Here is a 16244-nt window from a genome sequence, read left to right on the forward strand (position 1 = left end):
TCTAGGCCAACACAGATTTTCCACCTTACAAGTTTTTTATTTTTGAAGCATAAAATGTATTTTTCCTTGCTGATGGAAAGCCAAATTTTGAGACAATGCAATTAAATGGAAAAAGAAGAGCAGACAATTTTGCATGCTTGAAGACCTGTTATTAGGAGCAGATAAGAATGTGTTTGCTGTTTATGAGCATCCCCACAGTTTTGGGTAGGATTAATTCCTCCCAAGAATGCGAGCTCAATCCTGAGGTTTCAGAAAGCCAGTATTTTGCTGTGTCCCAACATCCTGCAGTGCACCAGTCACATCATGTGAAGTCCGGTCACAAGGGCCCCCAACTCCTCCTTGGAACCATCAGCTCCAACGTGCGGAGAAAAAAGCAACACCCTAAAAACCACATTGAAGTTACTACTGGACCCACATTTTCTTTTCTGGGTTGTTTTAATAGCACATTATCTGGAATAGATGCACACTGACAGAGCTTTTTCCCACCAGGATAAACTGTATTGCCATTTATTGGGAGAGCTCAGTAGAGTATAGCAGAAACTTTCCATAGACTGTTTTGAGACTTTTAATGGAAACTTATTTTGGCAAAGCTATGAAAGCAGTCAATAATTTTTGTTATGAGATCTGAGAGCTAAAGTACAAAACCCTTCTATCAGAGGTTGCATCGTAAAAGCAAACCTGGTGACAGCAGAGACATCCCATAGCTGTATAACATATTCAGATCACAAGCTTAATTTTCCCATGGGTTTTCTCAACTCCTGTACCAGAACCCAGAGCCTTTTGGGAGCTTGTAAGCTGTGTGAGGATGTAATGCGTCTACCAGCAGCTGGTTTCTGTCTCTTCTAAGCCCATATTTCTTTTTTTTTTTTTTTTTTTTTTTTCTTTTACTGCTATTATTTTTAAGGCTGTCTTGTGTTCTGCTTAATAACGCTTTAAAGTACTGCAGCTCAGTGCAGCTAAGTGAAGTCCTTTTGGAGTGAGACATGCTCTTGAAACACCCTCATGCAGCACTCATACCAACACAGTAATTTAGTGTTTGGGACAAAATTTGTGCTCTTGTTCCTGCAGGAAGGTCTTTCACGGGGGCATCGTAGGTTTGAAAACTTTACTTCTCAGTGATAGAACTTCCACCCTTGTTTGAGCAGTAATGATCTATCTTAAAGAGGGGATTTTCAAAAGCCAGTGCTGATAGCCACCTCCCACTGGTGTGCCATATAATTTGCATGCTGAATTCCTATTCCTACTTTGGAAAATCTTTGCCATTGAGGTTTTGTAATGCAGACCTTTTATTTCTAGTTTTGGGAAGAGGGTTATTCTGCTTTATTTTTCCAAGACTGGCCATACAATCTAATGTAGTATCACAGTCTCCCATTCAACGTTACAAAATTTATTTCCTAGTCCATGGAAGAAATAGCTTGATTTGTTCAAGATGAGTATTCATTTCCAAGTTTTGAGGGGTGAAGATGAAGGCGATAAAAGCTGCTAAAAGACAAAGCTGCTCTGTTCTCTGGAGCTGGTAGCATTTCATTGCTTGCAGCTAGGTGATTTAGCGGGCTCACAAGAGCTGCTGCAGCTGCTCCATGAAGCAATAGATAGCGATAGAAGACTGGTGAATGCATCAAAGGCAGCCAAACAGACCTGCGACTTTAAAAACGTGCTAGGTGTCATTTTTCCCAGATAAGGTGGCTCTGGTTTTAGTAAGGCTTATCAGGAGATAACTCAGGGAGCAGCTTCACAGTGGAGTGGGAGAGTTGGCGGTGTGTGACGTGTGTACTTGCTCCGAAGGCGACTGTTTTGCAATTTTGGAAACTTTCTGCAATGTAGTGGCCAAAGCCAGATCCTTCCAAAATTAATGTCATGTTGTGGAAAACTAAGAGTGATTTTTCTTTTTTTTTTTTTTTTTTTTTAAATTAACGTTGATAAGTGCTTGCCTTGAATCATTTTTTTCTCTCATATTTTTAGTACTCAGTAAAAGTCCTTGAAAGCTTAAAGTTTCGAGCATGTATAATTCTTAGAGTGGTGGATCTCAAATCTTAACATTGCTTGCCTTTAATATCTTCCCAGCTTTCTACTCCACCATTTTTTTCTTTCTTTGAATTCCCATGTAAGTAACGGGCTAGAGAAAAAATGTGACACCTCTATGTGGTGTACCAGAAATATGCCAGAATGTGATTTGAATTCTCCTGCTAAAGAAACTTCTCATGACAAAAAATTGAAGGCAAGGAAATGCCAGGGACACAAAGTGCGGTGGTTTGCTTAGGCAGGTGCAGTTGTATTTTGGAAAGTGAGCAATTAACGTGTACACAGTTTATGAACTTGGCAGATGAGCAGGGGCCATCCTTCTGCAACACGGCCGAGACGCCCCACAGCAGTAATCCCAGCACTGGAGTTTACACTGGGGTGTTCCCAGCATTGTTCCCCTCTGTTTTCTTCTAGAAAACAAAAAAAAGGCCTCTTGCTTTGTGGAGGACAGGTCTAAGAGTGGTTCTGCTGCTCCCTGGCACGCTATAGCTGCTTGCATTGGAAGGATGGGTGTGCTGCAGGACTTGCACATCCGCCCCAGGGACCTAAACTTGTGCACAGCAGCAAGTTTCTGAAATGCTGTAATATAGTGAAAGACATAAATTCATTATTTCTAGTCGGAGAGTGGAAAAAGGGAAAAAAAAAAAAAAAACCAAAACCAGACCCAGGGGATTACAAACCAACCTCCATCCATCAAAATACCTGAATGCAATCTTTTGCAGAAGAAACATTGGGGGGACAGAGAAGCAGATAGAACAGGAGGGAATGAGATCAGTTTTACAGTCAGGCTTTCATGTCTCTACATGTGTTTTGCTGCACTAATAAAAGGTTTCTTCTTTTATTTTTTCCGTCAAGACATCTTTGGCAAAGATAAGCACAGTCCAGCTGACTGCTACCAGTAACATTCTTACATTCTGTGCTGGAGCTTAGGTTGTAGCTAATTTTTGTATACAAGGGGATGTTTATTCCCCCTTTCGCTGAACTGATAGATCAGTTTCTGGCAACTTTTTCTGCAGGGAGTGGAATGTGTTAAAGCAGGTTTTTGGTGTTTATGTAAGGGTGGATTTTTTATTTTTTTTTTAATCCTTATCTGCATGTTGTCTCCTGGATTTTCATATTTGCATATAGGGATTTTTTTGTGTTTGAGAAAGCTGCATGGCATTTTGCCTGCCTTGTTGCTTAGAACAGGTCCATAAGAAAGACAAAACTGGTACCATTCCTCAAGCTTTGGGGACAATGGACTTGCAGAATCAAATTTAGCAGCTGCAGTCATCTTCATAATGATTTTAAACCATGCAGAGCTAGGCAGCCAAAAATTCTGAGTATATATGAAATAATAATTTGACTTAAAAAGACTGGGACAGGATGATGTGTCAGCTTTTGACAAATATGTATTTTCGTTCTTTTCAAGAAATAAAGTAATTTCATTTACCCATTTGTTAACATGTTTCGTTTATTAGTGTTTTCAAAGACAAGAGATAAATAAGGGGTCCTCAAAAGTCTGCCACAGTAACAGCTGATTTACAGGCTTTTGTGCAGCCCACTGCATGTATGGTCCTCAAATGCTTTATGCAGAGGCAGAAATGGTTGTTTTAAAGAACTGGAGAAAAAGAAGCAGGAGGAAGTGGAAGGACTGTTTTGGCAACTTCAGAGAGAAATAAAACCTGTGCCTAGGCCCTATTCTATAACCAATCAAAACAAAAGGTAAACCCCATCATCTCATTTTCTGGGACCTGTGCTAATGGGCGTTGTGATGATACAAGTCTGAGAATGTTAGCAGAGGTTTATCCAGTACAACATTGTATTTCTGGAGTTCAGATTGCAGAATTTCTGGGCTCAGTACTAACCCATGGAGCAGTTGCTTTGCTGAAGAGGGTGAAAGAGCGTGAGGAAGGCTGCCTGCCTTCCAGCTCAGGCTGCATGGCAGAGGTTAACCATGCAAATCAAGAGATGGAGACGAACTTTTTCAGAGTCTGAACAGCACGTAATGTACTGTAATCGTGCATTTCAAGTACATTTTAAAATGTTCAAACCTGTTTACATTTCTTCACAGAACTAAACTCTGGTATTAAATGTGGCTGAGATTCCCTGTTGCTAAATAAGACCAACTCTAAAAGCAGTCCACTTGCTGTAACATGTAGCATTTATAGTGCCGACAACTAAATTCAATGGGTTTTTTTCCCAGACTTTTGAAGATAAATTGGTCTTCATCTTCAAAACTTACCCAGGTGCTGTTAAATCACTTTGTGGCTTTTTAGCTGTGCTTTCAAAATATAATTGTAGTTCTCCTCCTTCCAGAAAAAAAGGGCGGTAGAAAGTCTATTTGCCTCATTTATTGTATTTCACACAGTTAAATTAAGTGAAATAAGAGCTTGATTCAGATCCCATTGGTTTCAATAGCAGTCTTTCCATTGAATTTTAGTCAAGGCTTAAATGAAGATCAGAAGGTGATCCAGAATTCATTTACATTTAATATGCTCTTCATCTATTCCTTTTAAACTTAAATATTATTGGAGGCTTTTCAAACCCAGCAGCATGTATTAACTTGCCTCCTTGTCAACATGTGCAACTACCCAGATTTCAGCTGGAAGCCTTAATGTAAGTGTTACCATAGCATTCATTCTCATGAATGCATAGTAGCTGGAGACAAGCTTTTAAAGCTTTTTATCAGCTTTTACTTGTTCTTTGTAGTTAGTCCACAGGGCGTTTGCTACTTCAGTGCAGATAACTTAACAGTACCTTTATTGTTTGAAGCAGTAAATGTTGTTTATCTTAGTCCCCTCTGCAGTTTTTTGTCTTGTTTTAGCCTCATTCAAGAAGGTGATCTCATTCCTAAGGGACAAGATGTCTTCTGAGGAATTCTGGAGCATAGATCCTTCTTTCTGTAGCTTTCCAACTTGAATCCATAGGAGGCTGGAACTTGCTATAGTGCCTTGCTTCGGAGGAAGCATTGTGCAGAGGTGCAGCTCTGCGGGCCCAGAGGCTTGCTGCAGCACCCACTGTGGTTGTTGGCAGCACCTGCCGTGACCTCAGTGGGCAGACCCCGCGCAGGAGTACCTGGGGTTGTCGCGAAGGTGGGCACACATAGTTCAAGGCAGTGAACCAAACTTGCATGTTTGCTGTTTTCAACAGTTCTCCAGATATATTGCAGTCTCTAAAGATGTCAGTCTAGTCATCTGGGCGGGCTACATATATATAAGTGTATATATAGATACTTAAAAAAATAAGAATACGTTGCATTTGTAATAACAAGCTTCTAGTCTACTACTTGGGAGCAGACGTAAATGGTTTCTCTTGCCCTTTTTGAGTCAGTGTATGAGTGCTTACACAGAATTTACACCTCACAGGTTTCAAAAGTACATGTATGAGCACTATGGCTTACTTTGACCTGACTTGATTTAATGTAAGTAAAGAAAAACGTGATTTCTTTTCAGTGGAAGGCACAAATGAAAACATGCAATTGCAGTGTCTTGAGAAATCCCATGTGGTAAAATGTTCACTGCATAGCTTAATGCTTTTAACCCTCATTTCTCAAATTAACTCATTTTGAAGCAATTCTAAACAATTTGGTGCTGATGTAACTAGAAAATGGTCCACATTTTCATGGGCACACATCTTCAGTTTCTTTTTATTGTGCTGTAAAATCCTGCTGCTTATTTGCCAGAACAAACAACAATGAAGAATGTAATTTTTTTAGACCACAGAGCACAGGCTCACTTATCTGTTGTCATCCACTTGTTTTCCCAAACATCCCAGTGTCAATCTTGAGACGCCACACCCCTGCCACACGCGTGTCACCAGATTAACGGCTCGGTGAGCCATGCCTGTTGTTGGAGGTTTCTCAGCCATTTGCTGCTGCACTCTACACAGGCTGTTTACACCACTTGCAGCAACACGATAATACAAAATTCAGCATGGATGCCAAGAACTGTTGAGTTTCTCTGAGCCATTTCCCAGGGCCTGAACCTCGTGTGGATGAGGCTGCATGACGGCCCTTTTCCCACTCTGCAGTTCTGCCTGGGGGATGCATACAGCTCTTTTGTGATAGCTGTAGTAGCAATGGCAGTGCGGGAAGCTGGAGGGCAGGAGTGCTGCAGCCATGGACTGTTAGACAGAGGCTGTGTTACCTGGTGGGTCCATCCTTGGGAGAAACTATCAGAGGGCATGGAGCCTACCAGTACTGACATCGGGGTCTTTTGTCCCTTCCATGGTCTTGTTTGGGGTTGTCTTCCACAGTACAAGACATACTTTTGTTAGTATGTGGGTTCCACACAGCATAAAGATCACTGTCCTGAAACACAGGCATGGGCGATGCTTTCTCTTGGAGGGCTCAGCGTAAGTGGGATGGCAATAGTTCCATCCAGTGTTACCAGTATACCTCTGACTCTGCCTTTCCCCCCTCCCCGATACCCCCCACAGCAGCTTCCAAAGTCTCATTCCTTTCCATAGCACTGGATGGTGTTTCCCTGTGCTGTTATGCTGCTTGGATGTCTAAGCTGCAGCTGGTATTTTGACTGGAAGAGCCACACTGTGCACCTTAGAGCATCCACCTTCAATCGCTCTGCTTATATAGGGAGCCACGGGCCTAAAAATGTCAAGCTATGGCATAAAGTCATGACTTTGCTCATCGTGGTCTTGATAGATTTGTAGGGCCAAACTCGTCACCCTGCTCTGTCAGGCTCACATGGAGAAACTTTGGAGAGGGGATGTCTCAAAGTTGCTGTGACTTCAAATAGCAGAGTCAGTGTGGCCTGAGTTTCTGTAAAGATGGTCAAAAAGAAGGGGAAGGTGCCTGTGTGGTTTCCTGTACAAAATGTATTAAGTGGTGTTTATAAAATTTCTAAACCATTTGTAATCATTTGTGTATATATATGTGCGTATGTTTGCATAGCGGTTGATAGATATGAAGTTTCCTTATTCTTGGCTTTTCCTCATTAATAAATCATAGGAACAGCTCATTATTTGACCTCATTGGTGATTGCACTTGCCATTAACCTTGATCAACAGCTCAACAGAGAAAGGCCTATGCAATCTCTTGGTTTCCTTTTTATAGCAGCCTTCCCAAAGAGTGCCAGTGGGAAAAACAACCCAGCAGCAGCACCCTAACTGCTGGTGAAGACATCTTGGGGAGCTTGACTTTCCAGCCGTCGGTCTCATTAAATAGCCTGCAAAACTCAAGGCAAAGTCATACTGCACTAGCCGTTGGCCATGTGGTGGGAACATGGGCTGAAACGCAGCTTGCAGAGGGGTTGAAGTCTGGATGGAGCACCTGGGTGTGGTTGGGAGTAGGAACTGAGCCCAGCATCACCCACTTTGCTGGGAGAGGAGAGCCCTATAGTGCAGAGGCCTCGGGTCTCAGGCGTGCCAGGGCACTGCCAGCAATTAATGCCGGCTCCTGCCTCCCCTCCATTGGCATTTTCTTGCTGATGCACCCAGCAGCTGTGGTTTTCTGTTGCGTCAAGTGATGCACTGGTCACCTCTTATTATCCCCAAGTCCTTTTCAGGGCTATTGAATCCCAGCACCCCATTTTCTGTCTAGTACATGTTCTACAGTCTTTGATGTATTGCCTTTGGCTACAGTTCAAATAATGTTGTTCAGAAGGCTTATTTTACTAAATTATACAAACCAGCCTGTGCAGGTCATCTGTCCCTCTTTGTTATTTAGAACCCTGTCGACGTTTCTGATCTGCAAGCATTCTAAGCAGTGATCTGATGTCTTCTTACACACCCATGACAAAGCCATCTGAAGAAAACTGATCTAAACAGGGGCTATCTTGCAGTTGCGCACTAGAAACACCCTCTCCAAAAATTCCCATCTATTATTCACCTTTAGAAATTGACTGTTTCCCAAACTGTAGAAGATTATAGGGTGGCACTTCCCATTTCTTTCTGCTGGTATTTACAGAAAATATCTGTATCCCTCCCACAGTTGCATCCTACAGCATTCAGAGGGGAAAGCTCAAACGCTGGGCTAGCCCACCCTGTCCTTGTAGTTGCTCCAAATTTACGCTGGTGTCAGTGAGAGAAGAATTTAATTCCCCCATCCACTTCACATCAAAGCCAGTAGAAGGACTGATTTCGGCACATCCCAGTCTGGCCTTAATCTGGAGGATTAATGAAGACACGTGCTGAATGAAATAATGTCAACAGAATAAAAATAGAAATATTACTAAATGACATTGGGAAGGAAAAAAAAAAAGCACACCCTAGGGAATTAATAAGGCTGAATCCCTTGTTGTCAGAAATGCTCTGACTTTGGAGACGTCTTCATTCAGGAGTGAGTTGGTTTGTATGTGATTATTTATTCTTTCAGGTGAAGGCACTCACCAGCAATTGGATCATCCAACTGTCACACTGCCTCCATCCCTTGCAATTCAGGACATGACTTCTGCCTTTGGAGGGCAGGTCTCCACTCCTAACTGGAGCAAGGGAAACTTAAAATTAGATTTAGCTGGAAAAGTTGCTTTCATCAAGTAAATAGAAATAAGAAAACATCTGGGAAAGCTTTCCCTTAAGGCATATTCTTTTTCTCCACTATGGCGTTAGTTTTGGGTCACTTTAGCAATTACAGTTTCCATCTCAGTATTTTTAAGAGCTCTGTCATTGTCTTGTTCCCAGTGTGCCTAGAAGTTGGAATTAATCTCAGTAACTGCATTACACTAAACCACATTGTTTAAGCAGGGACTTAGTACAGCCACACAACACTGTTTTTCACAGTGTTTTAAATTAAAGTATTTGAATATGTGCAAAAATTAGTCCCTTCTGTGACAGCACTTTCAGTGCCCAAATGCTGCTGCTGTTAAGCTGAAACTGGACTTTTTAGGCATCGTGTGTGTTTGCAACCACCCTTCTCAAGGGAAAACATCTGCCCATGTCTGAGCATTGTTTGTACTCCTCACCTGTTTTCTAGCTTTTCCTCTCCTTTTCGTAACTTCACAAAGCACATCACGGCAGATTTGATTTTCTTTTTGTGTCACGTGGACTTTTTCTCCCCCTTGAAATTCTTCCTCAGTATGTAAAACACTCAACCCAGTAATACCAAAATTTCTCCATCACATCTCTCTCTAATGTTGAGGAACTGGTGAATAGAAGAGGTGTTTCCATGTAAATGGTTAGTCACATATAACATAATGTCACTTTCTTTTTTCAACATCTGACATTTCATACCCCATTTTCTTAAGGGAAAGCATTGCATAGTTCTTTCTCTTTCTGTCAGAAATTAGGTTAGTCATGATGATAAATGTGCTGTTTTTTCTAGTACTTCCTTGTAAGCTTAAATGCCATTATTCTGATCATTTGACAGTACTGGCTGCACTTTTCTGGTTTCCACAGTAGGTTATGTGGATCTGTTTGATAGCTGTAAGGGAATGCTTTGAGGTCAGTTAAAAAAACCTGATATACAGGACATGTTTTTATAGCTGATGTACAGATTTGTGCTTGAATGACACAAGGATCTTAATTTAATTTTTGAGGCCCCATTAGGTGAAGGTCAGTGGCAGCCCTCGTAAGAGGGAAACATTTTTTCTCCTAGGGAGGAGCATGGAGGCATAGGGCATGACCAGGACCCTCCATGTGCTGTGAAGGGTTAACCTGTGGGGTGCAAGGGGCAGGGTTTTGGGATGGTGTGATTGCCCATGCAGACCCACCTCAAGAAATATTTCTTACAAAATTGTTCCAGTTCATTTGAAAGTTTTTTGTTTGTGTTTTTTTGTTGTTGTTGTTTTTTTTTTTTTCCCCAAGCTCTTGTTAAGGTGAATTGGTTGTGGGTAGCACTGATGGTGGGACATCAAGTGCCATTATGTCCCCTGGCCTTCAGAGGCAGCTTTGTTTGTATCTGGACCCAGTGCCTGGGAAAGTACTGCTCTTCTATGAAATACCTTTAAAAAAATCAGAAGTGAAATTACTGCCAATGGGTGAGGAGGGAGGGAAATGTATAAACATGCTGATGGATTAAACAAATACCCCTTGTCTGCAAGTTTTGTGTCATTATAATAAGGGCTGGAAAACATGCAGAAAAACTGTATAAATTTATTATGCCAGATCATATAGAGTTATAAGTGGTATACGAAGCATGGAAATGGACTTGCGTGTCTCTGAAATTGCCTTTGCAAGTTATTATTTTGATGTGTACGTCAGAGCTGCAGGGAGACTAACAGTCTAAGCGTGGACAGAAACAGCTGATGATTTGAGGATTGGTGGTAATTTGGTTTCAAAGCATTCTCTGGGGTTCTTCTCAAGTCTGGGACAGATATGCATGACCGTATTGATACTTCAGTCATCAGAGATTTTCTGGGGAAAAGATGAAAACAGATTTCACTTGTATCAGGGCAATTGCTGCAGGGACCACTTTGTTTAATCTGAGCTTGTATAGATTTGGGAGAATACAGTCGCTTAGCATTACGGCTGGGTGGATGCATTCTGTCTCCCTGCCATCGCTCATGGAAAATGCCATTTAGGAAAGGCTTTGGTTTCACTCCACTTCTTTGGGCTGCACAAGAGAAATAAGGCTAAGGAGCAGAGGGTTGCAGAGGGTGATCCCATTTGCATCGCTTAGAAATGCTCCTTTAAGGCCAAGTTTGAGGCAGAGAAGGGGAGAAAGCATGTCTGGGGATGAGAGGCTTTTAGTATCCAGGGCAGCCAACCCTGCACTTTTCATAAGCGCTAAAATTCAGCAAGTTTGCACCTGTCAGTACAGTGTGCCTCTTTCTTCAGCTCTTGATCACTGCTGTCTTGTACAGCACCTACATTTTGGCTCATTTCAGCAATATCTGCCTTTTTTTAGGCTGTCTGCTGAGGTAATGCTGTAACTGATTCAAGATCAACATTGACATTCAGGAAGCGCAGCATGTGTGTTAAGAGCATCATCGTAGAGAAGTAAAATACTTTGCAGTGGTAGGTAATCCCATGCTGCTGCCCTGCAGACTTTTTGGGTTGCCTCCACATAGCAGGGGTGGTGGCTGGGGCTCTAGAGGTCCGGTGAGTCGCCCAGGCTGGGGCGGGAGAGCCCCATGCTCTCAGCGGGCAGCCCCACTACAGACAGCAGCCTCCAGGGACATCCTTTCTGTGTCAAAACTTTCCAGACTGGCTGTATTGTTATTATATTAATGTAACAGATAAGTGCAAAGCTTGCATCTTTTAGGGATCAGCCCATGCCCTGAAGTTCGGATCTGGATCTCAGCTTTCCTACTGGTCAGGGACATCCTCACTCTGGATTTTGATGAGGAAACGTCTCCAGTTCTTTTACTTTCCTTTATAACTAAAACGTGCTGCAGCCATGTGTAAGTGTCCACATGGGACATACATGACATACTCCTACATAACACCACATACATGTGGTACATACTACCACAGCCCCAGCAGTACCAGAAAGACTCCATAAACACCACTGAGTCCTAAACCTGGATAGTGCTGCCTTTGCTACACATTGAAACAAAAGTATATAATGAGTGTATGTGTCATCGGAATCTGTCCTTTAGAGGGCAAATAGGTCAAGCTCCATAGAGGTTAAACCATAATATAATTCGTCCATCCACTCATGCATGCACATCCCACTTAAAACTCTGCAGAGTGAGGCAAGCACCACATTGTCTGTGCTTTTCCCTCTGGCCAGAATGGCATTCACACTGTAGTATTATACAGAGTTAATTATAGGATGAATCTTTTCACAACGCAGTTTTCGTAAGCAAAGAAATTGCAGGAATGGTGTTATTCATCACATGCAAGCAGGCTATTCTCTTTTCCTTCAAAATACTCTTATTTGGAAAATGATTCAGCACCTTTGCCTGAGTTCAGTGATGCTGCTGCAGGGGTTTAGCATGTTTTGTTTGATTTGGGTTGTATTTGCTCAGCATAAACTGCTTATGACCCAGGTTCTCATTTGGTAAATACTGCTATGATGAAGTTCACTTTTGATGTACTTAGATCTCTTTGCAGCAGGCAAGGATTTGGTCCTTTATCTCTTTGAGCAAACAAAAAACTGTGCAGAAAAGGGAAAGGTCCTGTAGTGTAGTCTGACTGATGCGAGCCACCTGCTGCTTAGATCTTAACAGAAGCAAGCCATTTTCTTTTCCTCTTCAGATATTCACTAACATCTCACCTACATCTTGTTTACTGCATAGAGGATGTGATGATCCTGATGGAGGGGACAAGTGGTTTCACATGTGGCTTAAGACACCTTTGGTAGAGAGCCATCAAAGCTCTCTCAACCCACAAAATGGGAAGAAAGTAGGCTCTGGAGGAAAAACCTGAAGCCTCTTCAGAGCCTGGGTTTCCCTCTGCAGCTTCACAAGCTGGCAAGCTCCTTCTCCTGGCAATTTGTTCCTGCCCCCTTGTTGTCCTCAGAGCAGTTACCAATGCAGTGTTTCATGGGACACCATGGTGAACCAAATCAGCGAGCTTTTCTGAGTTAAAAGTACCCTCTGTCCATTTATTTATTTATTGTTCTGCATTATTTGTAGCTTAGATCAACTCTTTGGCATGGTTCACTGAGCCGGCCCCATGGGAGAGAGAGAGGGAGAAACAGAAAAGTAACCATGCCCTCTGCCTGCTGTATCAGCCCTGACCTACTAAGCAGTGAAAAAGTCTCTGTTTCTTGGAACAGCTGAGCAATGTTCCAAGCTCCAGCACTTGTCCGATCCCAAGGGAAGCATGTTTGAGTATGTGCAGTTTCTCCTAGGGCTTGTTTCAGTGAGCTGGACTGTGCAATCCAGCCAGTGCCAAGCCACATAGGGTGTATGGTGGGTATAGGTGGCCAGGAGGATGCTGCCGGAGAAGGCTGCTCCTTCCACCGTTTCTTCAGTTTGGATGTAGCATAAACACTACATCTTTTGCACAGGGTCTGTCTTGAGAACCAGAGCAGATCTTTGCTGTTAACACCAGGGATGGAGCGAGAGCATCAGATTATTTGTGGACCCTGAAGACCAGAACAGGCTGACTTATGTGTCTTCATTTCTATGAGCAGTCTAAACTACACCTGTACTGTATTAGAGTGCATTTCAAAATCACATGGTTTTAGACATCAGATCTGAGATGCCTAAACTGACCATCTGAGCTGAGTTTTTGAACTGAGAATCTTTTATTAATGGCTTTTTTCCTTGGTTGGAGGATAACATTGCATAAAATTCAAGACAACCTCTGGGAGGACTCTGACTTTTCCAATCAGTGGAAAGCCTCTTCACGCCTGTCCCCAACAACAACATATTTTCCAGGGCAGACCAGCATATGACAATATTTCTAACTTTCTGCCTTCAAAATGTGACCACTCCGCAGAGTAAGACCCCTCCTGTGACTCTGTTAGATAATTTGTGGTCCTCATACTTGAAGCTGAAGAAGGCAAATGCAGATTTTAAGCATGAACAGATGGGAACAGTTAAGTTGGAAACTGGAACAGAAAATCCTGCTTAGGAATTCCTCGTCCGTGTCAGAAATTCAACGCAAATGTAAAAAGGGTCATTTTCTACACGTGAGACTCATAGTAAGAAGCATTTTAGGTGGTGTAATCACAGCCCCTGTTAAACTGTCCCTATTTACTAGCAGTTGCCACTCTGATCCCAAACACCCTAATGTTTATCTAGATGTATAATGAAAAATAACTGAGGAATGTGAGTGAATAGCCTTGCTTTAAACATGGATGAAGAGTATTTAATCTGTTATCACTGTAGCTCCTTAATGATGATGACTGTGCTGAGAAGTAACACATGTTCAGTGAATGGTTTTGACGATTGATAAGTGTGTCTTTATCACTGCTTATTAAGTTATTTTTCCTACTAATAATACATCAATTGCTCAGTAAATCTTCAAAAGATGTCTTATGTTACTGGCTCCAAAACTTATTTCCAGCTTTGCCAAGAGTCTTTGTTATTTGCTTTATAGCACCCCATACAATGATGTTCCAGTTTGTGACTGGTGCTTCTAGGAATTATGGCTCTACAAAAATACAATTTTTTTTTTCTTCTCCAAGTTAAAAGAATGCAATTCTGTCAGTGTCTTATGAAAAGCTGTAAGGTCAGGCTTGGGTTGCATTACAGCAACAACGAGATAAAGGCCTCCATTTGCTCCCACTGAAGAGCAAAGTTGGGCTGAAGCATTCCACCTGGAGGGTGTTGTGAAGTCTTCTACCACATTGCCGTCTGTATCTTTCTCCTTTCCTCTGTATTGGCATAACACGGATGTTTTAATTTTAGTTATGTAGATATAAACTTGGGAGTGACTGGATGAGTATAGAGTTTCTGGGGCTTGTGTGCGGTGTTTTTTGATTTAAAGTAATTTGCATTTTGGTCTTTAATTGCAGTTGAGTAATAGTGGTGATATCTTTTGACAGTTCCTTTAGCTTTGGTAAAGCTGAGTAATAGAATTTCAGGTGGGGACTAATTTTTCCATCATGGCATTATGTTTGTAATCTCAGTGGTGCTCTGTGTGGCACCACTTCCTTCTCCACCAGCAAAGCAGGCTTAGGTGAATTTGTGTGCCGAAGCTGAATATGCCAGGAAATCTCTTGAATCTGTCATACCCCCAATATGTCAGAGTGGCAAGGGTTGTTTGAGTCCTGGAGTTTCAGTTTGCTCTTAAAATCTGACTTGTAGCATGAGGGGTCCTGCAGGAAATCCCTGCTCCCTCCCAGTGAGCTTCCAAGGAGACCCAGTACCCTACAAAGTATTGTAAATGACTCGCCAGGGAAATTACCTCGCCTTTGGTGATACCAAGCAATGGTACCTATCAGGATACTGCTTTCAATAGTGTTTGATGTCGCAGTATCAGTGCCCTATCCTCAGAAGCAGCTGAGTTACGTTTATGGTACAGAATACATAGTGCTACTTATGTATAAAGGCCTCATCTTGGGGGATTTTTTGATAACAGAAAGTGATGGAGAGTTAATCCAGCTCTCAATTCTGATACATGTCTGTGCCTGGGAAATGTTGCATGCTTCCTACACTATTGCCATTATGATCAAGCAAGATATCGATCTTGTTTCTTACAAATCTGTGCTGATTCTTTACTTATGGTGGTACTTGTAAAGACGGGTGGGCAACAAGTCTTTACCTTGTACTTTCCTTCATGGAGCTTTCTTCTTTCTTGCAGTTTGTCAAGGGACAAATAACAAGCTGACCCAGCTGGGACATGTGGAAGACCATTTCACCAGCCTGCAGAGGATGTACAACAACTGCGAGGTGGTATTGAGCAACTTGGAGATCACATACGTGGAGCACAATCGTGACCTCTCTTTCCTGAAGGTTGGTGTTCTTGGCCAACGTGGCCTTCCCTGCTAAAGGATTCTTACTGCATTTTTTCAAGTGCAAAGGATCAGCAACCTATAAATTCTGTGGTGATCCGAAAGCATAGCTAGCTAATGTCAGAGAAATTGCAGATCACAGTCTCAGCCTACCCATAGGCTGCAGGATACGCTCAACCCTACTATACTAAATCAGGTACTTTGAGAAATAGATTTTGAAGCACCTGCCAACCTATGCTGGCTGCCATGCAGATGGGTTTCTTCTCATTTACAAATATTTACAGATATTATTACATCCTTACCATTGCCTCACTCTTCAGAGGTTCCCCACCAGACAAGGAGCAGGACTCTGCTCCCCTGCTGTCAGACTGCCACTAGCATCGCACTTCAGGTTATATTTTTTAAAGAAAGTGTTTTGCATGCATTGGTTTTGGTATGCCCAGTTATCAGATCAGGAGGTTTTGAAAGAAAGAGGCAGGATAGGAAGAAGTTTTTTGACACAAGTGTATGTCTGGTATGAAGAGCTCTTGTATGGTAGATTTGAATAAACAGGTCAATCCTCTGGATTTAGAGGAGTAATCTCTTTGTGTAGCTTTCCTTCTCAGGGAACAAAGAAAAGGAAAAAAAGCATTTAATTGTAGTAAAAAGCAAGAACATCAGAAAAGAGCTGTTTCAGACATATGGGTTACAAATATGATGGTATTGCCATTTTTCTTTCCCAAGTACAACTTGAGCTCAGTGTTCCCAGGAACATAACAGGTCTCCCAAAAAATCACTGGTGGTCTTCATAGAATAGAAAAATATCCTAAGTGGTAGTCTGAGGGTTTTTCCTTTACAGTGATTTTTGTAGGAGATAGAAATGCACACATTTCACAGTACAAGGTAGGAATTAACCTACATCCAGGGACAGTGCTTCACCTGTCTTGTCCTGTAACTATTTAGTGCTTAAGAGAGAGATGGGAGATGGTTACCTGCTCTTCTGCTTTGCTAAGCA

The 16244-nt window shown here is 42.1% G+C and overlaps 1 protein-coding gene across 2 annotated transcripts in view; it reads left to right on the forward strand.

Annotated features, from left to right (window-relative positions):
- EGFR (epidermal growth factor receptor) overlaps window positions 1-16244 on the forward strand; it is a 166165-nt gene that overhangs the window by 99888 nt on the left and 50033 nt on the right. For both annotated transcript variants that reach the window (XM_074900889.1, XM_074900890.1), the window contains exon 2: window positions 15100-15251. In XM_074900889.1, the coding sequence (XP_074756990.1) occupies window positions 15100-15251 (152 nt within the window). The remainder of the gene's footprint in view (window positions 1-15099; window positions 15252-16244) is intronic.

This window comes from Athene noctua, chromosome 2 (assembly GCF_965140245.1).
Source record: "Athene noctua chromosome 2, bAthNoc1.hap1.1, whole genome shotgun sequence".
NCBI classification, from domain to species: Eukaryota; Metazoa; Chordata; class Aves; order Strigiformes; family Strigidae; genus Athene; species Athene noctua.